The sequence below is a fragment of the Arvicanthis niloticus genome, chromosome 5, assembly GCF_011762505.2.
Source record: "Arvicanthis niloticus isolate mArvNil1 chromosome 5, mArvNil1.pat.X, whole genome shotgun sequence".
NCBI lineage: Eukaryota > Metazoa > Chordata > Mammalia > Rodentia > Muridae > Arvicanthis > Arvicanthis niloticus.
The window spans coordinates 12849479-12867128 of NC_047662.1; the positions used below are offsets into that span (position 1 = coordinate 12849479).

Below are 17650 nucleotides of genomic sequence, written 5' to 3' on the forward strand. Positions count from 1 at the left end.
TCGTGCATGCTGGGCAAGCCCTGTACCAACTGAGCCACAGTCCCAGGTTTGTACCTGGGACTCTGAAAGTACAGTTCTGAGAAACCAGGGTGGCTGTAAATGAGGTACCAGAGAGCTTTTCTCCCTCAAGCCTTGCCCCATGTGGGAGTCAGAACGCATGTTTGCATGGGTCATGCCAGGGCCCCGCCGGTTAAAGTGCAAACCCAGAGCGAAGGCAACTTGCTGGGCCTGATGCACAGGCTCCGGGAGGAGGAACTGCAAGAGGTTGTGTATCTGGAGGAAGGCATTGTGTGGTGCCCGGTGACACCGACTACTGTGGAATGGATGGCCTTGTGGTGACAGGTGTAGGAAAGCTGCCCATATCCACATCCTGTGGCTGCCAGAAGGAATTCCCCAAAGGTGCTGGATGACCACACATTCTCAGAGTTCTCAGAGCTCAGACGTCTAAGTCAGTGTCTGCTGATGTTAACCAGTACGGTGGGCTCTTTTCTCAGGCTCGGGGTAAAACCAGTTTCTTCCATTTTTCTTGCTTCTAGAAGCTTCCCACACCCCTCAATGTGCCTGTCCCACGCGCCACCACCCTCTTAGCTGCCACTTCCTCCTTTGGCCTCTTCACCCCTGTCATATCAAAGCGTGTCACTCGGTTGGACTCACCTGGCCTGCCCAGAGAAATCTGTCTGGCTCAATCAGAGCTGAAAAGTGATTTGGCCCCGTAAGGTTCCAGTCTGAGGTTGCAGGGATTGCTGGAGACGTGACTCGGTTGGTAGAATGCTTGACTAGCCATGTGTGAAGCTCTAGGTTCGATCCCCAGCACCACATAAACTGGGCACTGTGTTGCGTGTCTGAAACCCTAGCACTTTGTAGGTAGAGAGAGGAAGACTGGGAGTTCAAAGTCATCCTTGGTTGCATAGCGAGTTGGGGGCCAGTTTGGGCTGCATAAGAAAGACAAAAAATAAAAAGAGGAGGAGGAAGAGGAAGAAGAAGAAAAAGAGGAGGAAGAAGAGGAGGAAGAGGAAGAAGAAGAAAAAGAGGAGGAAGAAGAGGAGGAAGAGGAAGAAGAAGAAAAAGAGGAGGAAGAAGAGGAAGAAGAGGTGTTCTGTTTCTTCCCATGAACAGAAGCCTGGGCTTTTGCCCCCAGGAGTGAGGAAAGCCCATGAGAGGAGGCCAGTGGACAAGGTTGCAGCTCTTCAGTGGGGAGGCCGCAGACAAGCTTCTCAGCCTCTGTGTACCACCACATGCCCCTCCTCCATAAATGAGCAGCGTTGGGACTGCACCTCCTTTAGCCTCACAATGGGGTAGCGGGCTCAGCCGCACAAAGCATGAGGTGTTTAGTACAGCCAGGGGCAGGAGCTCAGAGCCAGCCTGGCCATGGCATTCACCCACTTTTGCCAGGGCGGCAAGGATAATTGTGGCCGGTCTTGGAGAGACCGGTGGGAGTGGACAGTGCAGAGATCCGGCAGCTGCTCTGTGTTCATGGACTCTGTCTCCCTAGAGAAAGACAGGCCACCAGTGTAATGCTGTCCAGGGAACACTGAATGCTCCTAGCACTTATGTGCTGGGTCCCTGGGGCCAGTCTGGTCCATGGGGCTATACATTAGCCACTTGCTAAGAGAAAAGCTTGAGACAAACTCCCATGGGAGACATGGGTTTCGGAACCTGCCTCCTGCGGCCTGCATCCTGGGGACTCTAGGGCAGACTTGATGTCTTTAACTTATCAGACACTTAAGTGAATTAGTGAGGGACCTGGTGATGTCGGCTTATTAAGTTCAGCAGCGCCTTGTTCCAGGAGCCTGGGAGAGGAGCCGCCTCTCTTCCCAGCAAGGCTGGTGCGTTCTGGGAGATACCTACTTTTCTGTTCTATGGAATCACACCGGTTGTTTCTCCCCTGGACTGCCCCATCTCCTAACTCAGACTCCATCACAGGAACTTCAACATCTCAAGACACTAGAGGTGCTCCCTGGGGTGAAAAATCACAAGCTGTTGAAGGAAGTATACTTCACCCCCAGCCCTGTACTGGCTGTGTGACTTTGGAAAAGTTGCTTTGCCTCTCTGAACCTGAATGTCTTTCTTTATAAAGCCAAACTAGAAGCTATCAAATGGTTGCTATGGTGTTTTTTGAAAGTCCTTGTTGTTAGAAGTTGGTTTCCCAATATGGCAGGCCTTGAGGCCACTGGGTCTCTAGAGACACCTAAGGTTTCTAAGCAAGTCACTGGGAAAGGACTCTTAGCTCAGTTAGTTGGGGGAGTGTGGGGGTGGGGACAAGGAGAGGTCAGGGTTTTACGCTGTAGTCCAGGCTGGTCTAGAACTTACAGTGATCTTTGTGGCTCAGCTTCCCAGGTGCTTGGGTGCCAGGCAAGCATCTTGCTATTACTCAATGAGCTTTCCCCCATTAGGGATTCTCTGCTTTTTCAGACCGGCTGTGAGTGAATGTCACTCGCCTGTCCGTCTCCTAAACCACATCACACAGCAATGGGCCCAGGAATTATTTAAAGCAAACTCTTCAAAATCACAAAGCCATTTCTTCGCCTGTCAGTCTCCGTGCTTTTGCGACCTGTCTGCCTAGCCCAGGGAGTGGCCTCGGGGACTTAGTCTTATGAGAGAGAGCCACTGGCTTGGGACACAGAGTGTGGCTTCAGGGTCAGCCAGATTTGATTGGGAATCTTGACCCAGCTGTTTACTTGTTGTGTGACCCAGGACAGAGACTCTGGGGTGGAGGGACGTACTGCACCTCCAGGTGGCCGGAATTACTGGGTGAGTGCCCACGGGTGACTGACTCGCACAGAGCTGGCAATGCCATGAGTATTTCTAAGACGGCCTGTGTCTTCCTCACAGACAACTCCCCGGTTTTGTTGTGCCCGCTTAGCCGCCCTCTGGCACCACAGCCTTCCTACCCTGTCTCCCGTTTTCCCAGGAGCCTAATCACAGAGATCTCCTGGGCTGTTGAAATAGGCACCGGATGCCTTTGGCCCTCAGTCCTCAGGGATGGTGGTCCGAAATTCCCTGAAGGGCAGGACCCCAAAAGCAGAGGCAAATCAGAGGTTTCCTGTCCCCACCCCACCCCCCCACACACACACCAGGTGACACTGGGCCTTGGTGACAAAAGCAACTATGGGCTGAACTTGGCAGGTCCGGCTGGAACTCTTCAGTGGTATCAATTGCAGCACAGCCCGTGTCCCCAGAGCAAAATCTGTTTCCCAGTCATGTAGCCAGGCAGGCAGTGGGTAAGTGGGTAGTGACGAGGCAGTGGCCAGCAGCCTATGAGGTACAGCAAGCCCTCACATTGGTCTGGCAAGTTCCCTTTCTCAGTAAAGCTGATGGTGGCACCAGGGAGCCCCATGAGGATTGAGCTCACCTCCCAGTTTCTAAACTGCAGAGCAGCCCAGACAGGCTCAGGAGAGCAGCTTGGACTGTCTGTCCTGCAGAAGTCTATTTTCGGGGTTTGTTGTTTTGAATTCACAGTGCTGGGAAATGGGTTATAGCAGTGGCTCCCAAACCTGTGCGTCGTGACCCCCTTAGGTGTCGCATAGTAGGTATCCTTCCTGCATATCGGATATTCACATTTACGACTCATGACAGCAAGATTACGTTTGTGAAGTAGCAACGAAATAATTTTATGGTCGGGAGGTCACCACAACACGAGGAACTATGTTAAAGTGTTGCATGCAGCACTAGGGAGATGGAGAACCGCTGGGATTCAGGGAGGCAGGGGCCTTACCACTGAGCCAGTCCCCAGTCCTTACTGTCTGGTTTCATTTCACTGTTGGTCTTGAAGTTACAGTCCATGGAAACTGGGTCCGGCTGAGAATGAGTAGCCATGACTCACTCTGGCCTCAAGCAGGCAGAGGGAGCGCTCTGATATTGGAGCAGAGATTTCCTCCCCTCTCCAGCTGGGGGAGGCTGATCTCTCCTGGGGAGGGTCAGAGAGCTGGGCATCTGCAACCTCAGACCTTTTAGGCTGTGTGACAAGATCACCTTCCCAGGCCCCAGTGACAATCACCTGCATTCTCATTAGCATCTGAGAACAAGATACAGGTACCCCGTGACTCCCGAGTTAGACCTTAGGAATCCTTTCCTGTCAGTGTCCACCTGGGCCTGGAGTTTCCCTCCTTGATGGAGGTATGAGCTCAACATTTAAACCTGCTAGGTATTCATTTGCCCACTCTACGGATATTTACTAAGGGCCTCTTGTGTTCCTGCCACCACGGTGTGCGGTGTGCTGGGAGTCAGGCAGACAGAAGTCGCCTTTCTAGAAGTTGACACTTGGATCCAGGGGCCAAGGAGAGCCAAAATGAGATTATCACAGACAGATGGTGGCATCCATCCGTGGGGAGGAATGTCACCTGGGAACTGAGTAGAGGTTGTGACTGGGGCTGTCACGCCAGAGTGGCCTGTTATCTTCCTCTTGGGCATGATCTTTATGTCTCATGGTTTTGCTGGGGTGCTCATCCGTCCATCAAACAGCGACCTAGAGGTGTTTCCATTTTCTTCTTTGGAGTTGTGTTTAGCATGGAGAAGACCATGGGAGGGTTGGGGACCAGACTGTCTTTCTTCATTCTGCAGCTCAGGGTAGCTCTCTCTCTCTCTCTCTCTCTCTCTCTCTCTCTCTCTCTCCCTCCCTCTCTCCCTCTCTCTGTGTGTCTGTGTGTCTGTGTGTGTGTGTATCTATGTGGTATGTGCACATGTGTGCCATCGGGCATGCCTATGTAAATATGTATATGGTATGACAGCAAAGGAGGATGTCATATGTCCTGATCTGTCACTCTCCACCTTACGCCCTTGAGACAGGGTCTCTCCTGCTGGACCTGGAGCTAGGCTTGCAGTGAACAAGCCCCAGCAATACTACCGTCTCTTTCTACAGTCTTAGAGTTACAGGAGCACACAGCTGTGCCTGGCTGTTTACCTGAGTCCTGGGGATTTGAACTCAGGACCTCATGCGTATACAGCAAGCACTTTATGGAACGAGCCATCTCCATGGCTCCCCTTGACTTTTGTGCTACCCCTTTTTATAGAGGCCCACCTCAAGCTCCCAGCCACCCAAAAGGTGTCTCACTATGAATACCTCATGAATCAAAATGCCCATGGCTGCCTTAGAACCTTGTCTCTTGTAACTGAAGGTTTGAGCATGGCAGCTTTGCAGGAATCTGCCCAGAGCCTCCCCCGTAGCCCCAGGGAGGTAACCCCACTTCCCTGTGCTAAAGGTGCATTTTAAAACCCAAGACACAGCTTTGTCATTCCTGGGTCACGAGGCTGTCTCATCCGTGAACAGTGATGGGCAGGTCCAGCTCTGGGTTCTAGAGAGCAGCTTGTCAGAGCCAGATACCCTTATCTGCCCCCCACTCCAGGTTGCTACTTCTTAAGGACATGCTGAAGGCTGTGTAGCCCAAATTGTCTAAGCATAAAATTAGCTTCTGTGTATATTCGGCAAGGGAAAGCAAACCGGGCTAAATATACCACAGGGCCATGAGCGGTCAACAAGACAGATAGTACACAAACAGCAGGCCAGTGGGAACCTGATTTTCCCAGACCCAGGGGCTCATGGGTTGGAGACCATGGCTTCTGAAGAATGCTGCTACTGGAGTCACAGTCCTCCCAGGGTGTTCTTAGATGGCTCAGTGCTTGTCCAAATGTCCAAAGGCCCTGGGTTCCAGCCCCAGCACCACATAAACCAAACGTGGTGCTATATGCTTGCGATCCCAGCACTCAGGAGGTAGATACAGAAGGGTCAGAAGTTCAAGGTCATCCTGGGCCATATAATAAGTACAAAGCCAGTGTGGGCTACGTGACACCTTGTCTTGAAAAAGCAAAACAAGCAGCCTGTATGTATGACAAGGTGGTCCCCCTGGGCCTGCTGTAGCTGTCTGTATTCTGTATACCACGAACACACAGCTTCTATATGCAAGTTCATATGCCATCTGTACATGTAAACATGGCACATGTGTTCACACACACCCCTAATCATGCATTCACACACATGCATGTGTATCTGTATGTACCTAGCCATGCACACACACACACACACACACACACACACACACACACACACACACACCTATGCCCTTGCATACAACTGTGAATTCTGCATGTGGCCCTTTCACACCAATGAAACTTCTCTTCTCTGAAGCTTCCAGAAGCCTGCACTAAGACACACACACACACACACACACACACACACACACTGCCCCCGCTCCAGAGCTTGCACGTTTTTCCCTCATTTCCCATCATTCCTTGGCCTCTGCTTCCTGAGAGTCCCTTTCCTTCCTTCACCCAAGCCTCTGCAGGGTCTCCTGTGCAACTTGCAGGTAGCCAGAGGCACCAGCAACACTGACTGGGTGGAAGAGAAGGAAGGCCAGGACTTCAAGCTGAGAGAGGATGTTGTCCCAGATATTTTTAGAGTCATTTTTAACAAAGCGGAGAGTTTCAGATGAAGGTGAAAGTTTAACAAGAAAACATCTCCGAGGCATCGCGTTTCAAGCTCCCCGATCAGCTGGGCTTTCAAAAAGTTCGGAAAGAATGCAGTGAAAACAAGGCCTGTCCATCTAAGTGTTGACTGGGCGATCCTGCTCAGCAACATTTCCTGCCCACCCCTGACTGAAAGCTGGGCAGACTGGGGTCGTACCCTCCCCTCCTTCATGATCTCCAAATCTGTCCTAAACTACAGCGTCAATGCCTTGCCTCTAGACTCTCTCGGTCACCGAGTGTTCTGGAATCCCAGCGCCCATGGGTCTTTGACCGGCTTTGGTTGTTTGGTTTGGGTTGGTTTGGGTTGGTTTGGGTTGGTTTGGGTTGGTTTGGGGTTCTCCAGGACACAGGAGATGAGGAACGTGAAGATGTGAAGACTTCTGCCTCCTTTAGGAAGTAGGGGAGATGGGGCTGGGGCAACGTTTTCTTTCAGATCTATCTTACAGTCTCCATTCATTTCACTGGATGTGAGCACACACACTCAGTTGAGACTCTTGCTGTGTGGAGGGCTGAGAGACAAGCAAGGGACCACTGGAAGGCAGGATTACCCCAGTAGCTAGTGTGGAGCATATTTGAATACCCAAAAGGGGGTGACCTGGTAACTGCAGGGGTACTTAGAGGGGGTGTGCAGACCCAGGTGGTGTAAGGCCACATGGCCAAGGAGGGCATACTTATTGTTCTAAGAAAAGGGATGTTTCCCCCCCAAGACAATAAATAGGGAGCCAGCGAGGGTAGTATACTGACCCCAGGAGGCCAACTGGATGGGATTCATTGTTACTGTTGCACCCCAGCCCCCCACCCTCAGGTGACTGGGATATGACTGACCCTGGCCCAGCAATGCCATCTCTTGCTCTCCCGCATCTCTCCCATGAGGGCTGAGAGGAGACCACACTTCGTTAAACCTCACAGCATGTTGTAGCTGCTCTGATCACTGACCTCACTGGCCTCCTGCAGGGACAGATCTGGTTTTCCCTTCTAGCACAGGGGTGGTGGCTGGAACATCTGGAGTGTATTAGAGGTAAGGCCAGGGTGGAGGCTGGTGGCTCAACCCTGCCCGGTACCTCCTTCACAGAGAACCTCCCCAAGACAGAGTTGATAATCTCTCATTTCCTCTCCTCTTCAGATCTCTCGCCTGCTCCATCCACCCCGGCTGCCGGGCATTTGAAGAGAGGCACCGATTGAGAGTCTATGGGTGATTTTTTTTTTCACTGTGACACAGGAGTTTCTTGGCTGCGTGGACGTAGTGTCTGTTGGCACTACTGCTTTTTAATTTGTTTTTCTCTCTTTGAGCCTGGTCTTGCCCCGTTCCGCTGCCATGATGGCCCAGTCCAAGGCCAACGGCTCACACTACGCACTGACGGCCATCGGCCTGGGGATGTTGGTCCTCGGGGTCATCATGGCCATGTGGAATCTGGTTCCCGGTTTCAGCCCTGCAGATAAACCAACGGCTCAGGGCAACAAGACAGAGGGGGGTGGTGGCATCCTCAAGAGTAAGACTTTTTCGGTGGCCTACGTGCTGGTCGGGGCTGGTGTGATGCTGCTGCTACTATCCATCTGCCTGAGCATCCGGGACAAGAGGAAGCTGAGGCAGGAGACTGAGGAGCTGGCCCGAATTCAGCAGCAGGCAGGAACCGTGCCCCCCTCCCAAGAGGAAGACAGGTGAGACCCAAGTGACCGCTCCCTCCAGCCTAGGGGAGGGACACACTTGCACACAGGGTCACCGAGAGAGTGCTTTACTCCACAAGTCTGTATTTCCACTCTCCTCCAGGAAGGCATCTCATGTCATTTTACAAATACCCTTGTACTTACTAGATGCAGGCTTCCCAAATCCATGGCTCAGGCGGATTATAAAGTGTGGAACAGAAACTGGTGGGGCCTAGGGTCCCGGGGCTCTAGGTTGCTTGTTCATCTTTCTGTCCCAGGTGCTGTGTGTGTGTCTACTTTGATTTTAAAAGGTCAAGGGACAATATTTCGCTTGGCCCAAAATATCACATTTAAATGATAGACAATAGATGGGGGATAGGTCACGGAAGTTGGCTTCTCTCTGAAGGTTCGTTTCTGTTGCTGTGATCAAAGCCCTCTGCCAACTGCAACTTAAGGGAGAAAGCATTTATTTAGCTCACAATTGCAAGTCACAGTCTATCTATCACTCTGGGGGAGTCAAGAAGGCAGGACCCCCACTGTCAAGAACTGAGAACGATAAGTTAATGTATACAGACAGTCCTGCACTTAGCTCCTTTCTATCCAGTCACTAAACGCTACCGCCCATACTCAGGGTGTACCTTCCCACTTCCATTGACGTAGTCAAAACCACGCCCTGCACACACAGGTGTTCTCAGAGGCCTCTCTCCCAAGTGATTCTAGATCAGTGATTCTCAACTTGTGGGTCACTACCCCTTCGGCAAATCTCCACCTTCAGAAATATTTATATTACAATTCATAACAGCAGCAAAATTAGTTATGAAGTAGCGACAGGAATAATTGTATGGGTGGGGGTCACCACAGTGTGAGGAACCACATTAAAGGGTCGCAGCATTAGGAAGGTTGAGAACCACTGCACTAGCTAGTGTCAAGCTGACAAGCACAGGCAGTCAGTCAGCACGGCATCCGTACTAGACATTCTTCTCATTGCTCTGACTAAATACACAGAGTCGGCATAAGGATGGAAGGGTTTATTCTGTCCCTCAGTTTGACGCTAGGGTCATTATGGACGGGAAGGTGTGGCCACGGGAGCCTGGGGTGGCTGGTTACATCACGTGGGAACTCAGGAAGCAGAGAGAGATGAATGCTGGTGTTCAGGTTTCTGTCTTCTTTCTCCGCTTCATCCAGACCTCACCCATGAGTGGTGCTGCCCACATCTAAGTCAGGGTGGATCTGCCCTACTCAGTTAAACCTCTCTGGAAACACCCCTGGCCTCCGCCTGCATGGCTTTGGACTTGATGGGGCTACAGGGAATGAACACATGACAACCACAAGTAAATCTGGGACTACTGAGTGGGTCATGCACACTCTGATGAAGAGACACCACCATGTTAGGGGGTCTATGTGGGGAGTAGCCTTAGGCTGCAGTCACGGGGAGGAGACTTCAGCTGGTACTTTCTGCTCCTACTGGTCGACCCAAGACCAGGAAGGAGGCCTTGCCATCCCTGAGTCTGGGACATTGGCATTCTTGACATGGCCCTATTCATATAAACAATGCACATTGATTCGGGGCTTCGTCTACTCCCAGCGACCCTCACAGACATCCCAGGAATGTGTCTCCTAGGTGACCTAATCTCAAGATAACAATGGGGATGAACCTCTCCCTCCATCATAAAAGAAACCCCCCCTCCCCCGTGAAACAGCAGAAAAGATGAACATACTGGTCAGAAAACAGACAGAGGTTATAAACAATGTTTTCATAGCTGCTCCACCTCATTGATCCTGGGATACAAACAAAAAGACACTTTGCCCTCTGAGTCCCTCTCTCACCTACATTAGCCAAGACAGGCAGGCTCTAGCATCAGAGAATTACAAGGACTGTGAGCCATGGACATTACGGGGCCAGCAAAATGGTTCAGTGGGTAAAAAGAGTCTGCTGCCAAGCCTGACGACCTAAGTTTGATCTCAGGAGCCCACATGAAGCTTGCCTCTCACCTCCGTATGTGTATCATGACACAAGCACCTGGGTTGGGCATGTGCAAATAAATGACAGGTACATAGAAAGATGACTCCCTCAGCCACGGCTGGCCAGTGTTCTTTGTGGAGCAGCAACCCCCACAACACCGAGAATGAGACATGATAGTGGCATAGCCTTTAGGAAGGCCCCAGCATGCGAGACACTGGGTGGGCTAGAGAGGGACAGTGGCAGACAGACAGGGGGCCACGGTACTCAGCATGAATGCCTCTGGAAGGAAAGATTAGGGTTTTGGTTTTATTTTAGGGAATGCAGGTGGAGGGATTTGCAAAGTTTGTATTTATATTTCTTTAGAATATATATATATATATATATATATATATATATATATACATACATACATACATATGTGTGTATATATATATATATATGAATGAGGGAGGGTGTTTTATGTCATAAATATTGGTCCCATTTTTTCTTTCATCTCTTCTTCTCCTTCTCCTCCTCCTCCTCCTCCTCCTCTTCCTCCTCTTCCTCCTCTTCTTCCTCTTTCTTCTCCTTCTTCTCCCTCTCTCTTTCCCTCTCTCTGAAACACAGTGTAGCCATGACTAGCCTGGAACATGCTATGCAGACCAGGATGGCCTCAAACTCACAGAGATCCACCTGCCTCTTCCTCCCCAATACTAGGATTAAACCAAACCTTGGTCTCATTTTCTGACCATGAAAACACACATGCAGACTAGGGACGTACCACAGTGGTAGAACACTTGTCTTTGGTTGAGGCCCTGGGTCCCATCCATACCATAGAAATAAGAAGAAGAAAAAAAGACAATATTTGCTATATTACTGTTAGTCCAAAGAAGCAGAGCCAGCTACCTGCTGCTGAATGACAGGGATACATTCTGAGACACATGGGGCCAGTGACTTTGCGTGAACTGAGACATCTGCAGTCACCAGGTCACATAGCCAGCACCCTGTGTGCTGTCCCCTATTGAGCCACCTGTGATAGCGTAAGGGACACATGACTGTATCTGTGATTAAGAAGAGGAGAATCTTGGAAATGTGGCTCAGTTGGTAGAGTGTTTAACTAACAAGCCATAGGCCCTGGGTTCAACCCCAGCACCACATACACAGGTAGTGCACACCTGTAACGCCAGGACTCTGGACACAGAGGCAAAGTTCACAGTCATAATCTACTACATTGAGAGTTCAAAGCTAACTTAGGCCGCTTGAAACTTTGTCTCCAGAAGAGAGCGAGAGCGACCTAGTATGAGGCTTAGACCATGAGTTTATGGATGTCAGGGAGTCTCCTCATCCCCTGTCTGTAAGTTGGAAGCCAGGGAAGCTTCCCACAGGTGCCCTTCAGCCTTAGCTCAAGAACCCAAGATCCAGGGGAACCCTTGGGGACCACAGCTGGTCCAGGGCATGTGAAAATGTGAACGTCCTCAGTCCCACAGTGAGTCAGAACAAGGGCAAAACTCCTCCCAGACACCTTTGTTCTGTTGAGCCTGCCATGAGCAGGATGACCCTGAGACCTGGGGGAGAGAGCATCTTTTGGGATTCAGGTGAGAGTCTTCTCCGGAAAGGTCTTCGGCCATTCTGTGGTCATCACGCAGAATTAACCAGCACACATACATTTAGTGTAGGATACACTGGAAATAACAAAAAAGAGGTGAATCGGTTACCCATAATTTCCCACCCCTGCTGCCAGGTGATCAGGTGGGTTCCTTGATAGTGGGGTGGTTAAGAAGTAAAGACTTAGGTGAGGGAGATGTTAGCGTTATCGCCTGGATGTTCCTTCTCTACGTGGGAACACTTATCTCATTTAACAATCACAGCCGTTTCAAGTACCACACCTTTGGCCAAAGGACCCAGCTGGGTGTTGAGATAAATACTCCGCCTCGTATGTTATGAAGTGTGAAAGGATTACAGCCAAGTTCACATCCAAACACCTGTGTAGTCATAGTTCAGTGAGGTCTTCGCCTTCTGCCCTTCCAGTCCCTAAATCTGTGACCAAGTGGCTTCATCTTCGTATTAGTTTTGTTTGTCGATACCTGACAAAGACCACTTAAAGAAGGAAGGTTGGTTTGGGCTCAAAGTTGATGGCCCAGCCTATGCTACCTGGGAAGAGATGTGGTGGGAGCAGAGACGGACACTGGGGCTCAGTTCACTGTCTCCTTTTTAATCAGTCCTGGCCCCCAGCCCATGGGATGGTGCTGCCCACATTTAGATCTTTCCACGTCAGTTAACCCAGTGTGGAAACCCCTCAGGGAGAGACCCAAGGGCTTCTCTCTTAGGCGCTTCTAGATCCTGTCAAGTTGACAATCGCATTAACCATTACAACCTTGATGTATTTGTTTTCTCATCTGTAAAATGGGCATAATGAAAGCCTTTACTAATGGTGTAGTTGGCAATAGAAGAATGGTTCTTCTATATTCTTTTGGTTTCTCTATGCTAAAATACTGATTATTTCTAGAGCCTCATGTGGTTTGCAGAGTTGGTATGTGTGAACCTAGCATTCAAATACAATACCAAGTCCACTTCTTGTAGGCTTTCAGGGACTTGAGTGTGTGCTGACACTCTGTGTTTATTATCCCGCAGCCAGGAGGAGGAGGAGGAGGAGGCCGACTCACGATACTACGTACCGAGCTATGAGGAAGTGATGAACACAGGCTACCAGGAAACCAGGGGACAGGAGCAGAACCCAAGACTGAGCATCTCTCTCCCCTCCTATGAGTCGCTAACCGGGCTGGACGAGGCAACCCCCACCAGCACCAGGGCAGAGACAGAGACCAGCCCCGGGCATGCTCCCGACAGGCAAAACTCCAAGCTGGCCAAACGCCTGAAGCCACTCAAAGTTCGAAGGATTAAATCCGAAAAGCTTCATCTCAAAGACTTCAGGATCACGCTCCCAGACAAGAACATCCCTCCTCCCTCTATTGAGCCTTTGACGCCTCCACCGCAGTATGATGAGGTCCAGGCAAAGGCCCCCGATGCCCGGCCGCCTGATTGAAAGACTGTCTATCTACACTCCCTCCTGTCTCACCCTCCACACCAACAGACTTCAGCCAAAGCCACTTCAGCCCCAGCCGAGGGGTCAAGGCACACTTAGCCACTGTGATGAGGATTTTGGGTAGAGGGAGTTACTACGAACGGTTCACAGAGCCCAGAGTGGAGGCATCAGAAGGATGCTGAGAGTTTGTGATGCTCTAAACCATAGCAAGACGTGTGGCCTTGGCATCCCTGCATCTTCCTCTCCCACTCGGGATCACAGCCCACACACCCCTCTCCTGAGCTGGGGACAGGATCCCTAGTGACTCGTTTAGGCTGAGGTTGTCTCCTTTCGCTTCGACCACAGTCGCTGTGTTTCAAAAGGAAACTGAGTTTTCTGCTTGCTGTCCTCACTGGAGCCTTGAACCAGTGGCGAACATAGCTCAGCCTTGGCCAAAAGGACCTGGGACTGTCTTGTGAATAAAATGATGGCCGTGTGTGGGTGAGTTTTGGGGGAGGTCCCTAGGGGCCCCTTGTGCTGCTGGTTCTTTGAGGGTCTAAGGCCTGATTACTTTCAGTGTGGGACACAGATGGTTGTCTGATTCGGTACACTGGTCTCCTGTGGGCAATGAAAGGCAAGAGAGGAAGTAGTTACTCCATGCCTTCTCAAACGCCATGAAACTGGGCATTTTATAATAAAATGTTTTATATGTAGCACACCTGAGCATTGAGTCATTTTAGCGGCAATATCAATAATAACAACTAGTGAACATGGACACATAATTCATGGGGGGAGGGGTGCTGTGTTCTAAGCACCAACCGTGTTACCCCATGCCACCTGTACCCAAGCCTGGTTCCCTTGTTATTCTGCGGGTTAGCTCACAGGCTTGGGTTAGCTAAAGCACCCCGTATTGCACCACTAACAAGTAGCTCTGAGCTCAGACCCTCTGCCTCCAGAACCTCAGTCCTTACTTTCTCTCTCTGCCAAGAAACTTGGTAAAAGAACACTGACCACTTGTAAGGAGACTGGAGGCTGCCCTCATCAACTCACAGGCCACATAGAAGGCACTGGAGACTTCGAGAAGTGCCCCAATCCCCTTCCCCAAGCATCCCAAGAAGCTAAAGCTGTCAACTGCCCTAAGAACTGACTGGAGATAGATATGTTCCCAATGGGGCTGGGGACAGTGTCTACTGTACAATACATGCCACTGTGAAATACCCCAGTGACCACAGATTATTAAGGAAGGGAACAGAGACCTCTGCATGCACACCTTGGCCCTGCAGAAAAGCCTGGGACAGAGACCTGAGTCCAAAGAATCCTGTATGGAGCAGCCTGCTGGGAGTCCTGCTGCTCCTTGGTTTCTGAGAAAGAGAAAGTGTTCTGGGCTCTGAATGTCTCACAATTAGCTCCAGGAAGCTAGACGGTAAATTACAGGCTTAGCCCCAAGCGAGATGGGCTGACAGTGAAAGGTACAAGTCAACGTGGAAAGGCTGGAGAGGTGGCTCAGTTGGTAGAGGGTTTCTCTCACGTGCAGGAAGCCCTGAGTTATGTCTCCAGAACCACATAAACCAGGTTGGTAGTAATCCCAGAACTCAGGAGTTGGAGGCCAGAGGATCAGAAGTTCATGGCCACTCCATCATCTGTGAGTTCAGGGCTAGCCTGAGCTATGTGAGACCCTCATCTCCAAAACCAGAATGTGTAGAAACAGAGTCTATGCGTGCGTGCGTGTGCCACAGTGAATCTGTGGAAGTAAAAGGATACCTTGTAAAAAGTCAGTTCTCTGCTTCCACGCTGTGTCACAGGGATTAAACTCAGATTGTCAGGCATGCTGTGGGAAGCCACAACATCTTGTCCGTGCCAGGGACAAGAACCAAGGACCCTCAGCTCACCAGCGGCAGCTCCCCTGGGGAGCCTGATTTCTGAGGTCCCATCACCCATTCTCTGGTTCGCCACATACACACCATGGCATATGTGTGTCTGCACACAACACAAGCAAAATAATAAACAAAGAGAAGAATTCTTTTTAAAGGAAATAAACTCTCACCCTTAGTCATCAGCCTCAGTGTGTGGCTTAAGTCTTGGAACAAGTGTGTCCAAAAAAAAAAAAAAAAGGTAACTTTTAGAAAGCCTATTTTCCTATTCCTTCCCCAGCCTAGACTTAGAGTTTAATTCTCTGTGGCATTATAGGGGTACACCTCTGGCCCCTTTCTCCTATCTCCCAGCTTGCCTTTGAGAGAACTTTACAAAGTTGGAATAACCTGGAATTTATTAACATTCTATGAAAGATACAGCAAAGATAACGATCAACGGTGCCTGTGAAGTCAAAGACACTCTGGGAATCTGTAGATTGTTTAACAGCATACTCGAAGCCAACCGAGGGCATGTAGCAAAATAAAACGACCAGAATACAATTTTGGAAGCAGAAATCATGGCGTGGCTTTTCAGGGTTATAATAAATCTTCTCAGGAAGAAGAAAGGAAACGTCAGATAAGACCGAGTGGTGCCCGGAGATAAGCCTCGGCGCTGTGGAGAATTCAGGAGCTGTGTGGAGCTTCAGAAGCAGGCAAAAGTTCTCGGTTCCTGTCCCTGCACTGTCATATCTGAACTTACCCTTGAGGACGGTGCCCAGCCGAAAACAGTCACCAGCATCGGTGAGGAAAATAATACACTGCAGAGACAGCAAACTTACGTCTTGAATAAAATCCCAAAAGCCATGAGAATAGTGTTTGCATGGAAATGAGGGAGGATTTGTTATAAGCTAGCTCGTAAACGTACCCACCACATCAAATTTTCTGCTCCCTTCAAAATTAAATGATAGAGACTGAGAACAGAAATCAACTTATTTGTGATAAATTTCTTGCTTGTTTTAAAAGTCAGATCCACAAGTTATTTTGTTGGTAGGGTTTTTTTTTTTTTCTTTTTTTCGGTACAAGCACACCATGTGAGCCTTTGCAGGGAGTAAACTCAGTTTAGCATCAGAGTCTGCACAAAGGCAGCAGAGAAAGGGTTACAGAAAGACACACCTTACAGGAGATGCTGTGGGAGGAAGAGAATCGTCTTAGTGACTATAAAGGTAGTGCCAAGGTAGACAAGATGGCCCAGCAGGTAAAGGTAATGTAGCACAAACCTGATGATGCCCTGATTTCCGTCTCTGACTCTCGCACATTGTCCTCTGACCTCCACACATGGGCCGTAGCAAGCATCACACACACACATTAAATAAATGAATAAAAGTACTATTAAAAAAAAAAAAGGTTTAACAGTAATGCAGTGTTGGGGAGATGGCTCAGATCGTAAAGGTTACCTGAGTTCAATTCCCAGTGTCTTTGTTAGGGTTTCTATTGCTGTGATGAAACATTGTGACCGAGAGCTAAGTTGGGGAGGAAAGGGTTAATCTGGCTCACACTTCCACATCATAGTCCATCACTGAGAGAGGTCAGGACAGGAACTCAAACAGGGCAAGAACCTGATACAGAGGCCATGGAGGAATACTGCTTACTGGCTTGCTCCCCATGGCCAGCTCAGCTTGCTTTCTCATACAACTCAGGACTACCTGTCCAGGGATGGCACCAACCATAATGGGCTGGGCCCTCCCATATCTAGCACTAATTAAGAGAATGCCCTACTGGCTTGTCTATTACCTGATCATATGGAGGCGTTTTTGTAATTGAAGCTTCTTCCTGTTTGATAAATCTAGCATATATATACCAAGTCGACAGCAAACCCAGCATCCTCAAAGGTTGTCCTCTGACCTCTGACCTCTCTATACAAGCTGTGGCATGTTCCCTCACCCATGTACGTCACACACACACACACACACACACACACATACACACGCACACACACTAACAGATAATTTTAAGATAATTCTAGGTCAATTAAAAACATTCATTTCATCCATCAAAATGCCACAAAGCAAGCCACAACTGCAACGACAAATTTTAAGACTTGATTTTTATGTTTGTTTTCCAAGTTAAAAAAAAATTCTGACTTAAAATGTTTCCATTTGCTGAAAGCAATAAAATCTGTCCATTACTCTTTTCCTTAAGCCAATAATAGAAAGGTCTCGAGAGGCTAAGTCGGGGCCAGAAATAAGACCAAAGTAGAGTCTGTGGAGGAACGGCAACGGCTGTGTTCCATAAATATGCTGAGGGCAGGCTGTCCCATGAGGGCAGGCTGTCCCACGGGTCTACTTTATGGAGACTGGAATACTTAGATATGCACATTTTTTCCCTCTAAGATAGGGTCTCATATATCCCAGGCTGGCCTTGAACTTGCTAAGTAGCTTAGGGTGACCTTGAACTTCTGATCTACCTGCCTCCACCTCATGACTACTGAGGTTACAGACATAAGAATGCCACCTTACCCAGTTTATGCTATGCCAGGGATCCGACCCACTGTTTGGTGCGTGCCAGGAGAGCGATCTTCCCATTGAGTCACCCCCACACTATACCACAGATGAGCCCATTTTCACACACCCTTTCATTGAGTACACATTGACCTGAATCCATACAATTTAATCTCCACTGTTTGTCTCTCATTGACCTTGTCACAGTTGAGGGTGGATGACGCTGACCAAAAGG

General features: G+C 49.6%; 1 protein-coding gene across 2 annotated transcripts in view; it reads left to right on the forward strand.

The window, feature by feature from the left end:
• The window catches only part of Tmem51 (transmembrane protein 51), a 51220-nt gene extending 37437 nt beyond the window's left edge, over nt 1-13783 (forward strand). For both annotated transcript variants that reach the window (XM_076933800.1, XM_034504137.2), the window contains exons 2-3: nt 7583-8118; nt 12677-13783. In XM_076933800.1, coding sequence (XP_076789915.1) covers nt 7775-8118; nt 12677-13088 — 756 coding nt within the window. In that variant the 5' untranslated portion in view covers nt 7583-7774 and the 3' untranslated portion in view covers nt 13089-13783. The remainder of the gene's footprint in view (nt 1-7582; nt 8119-12676) is intronic.
• Nucleotides 13784-17650: the final 3867 nt, after the last annotated feature.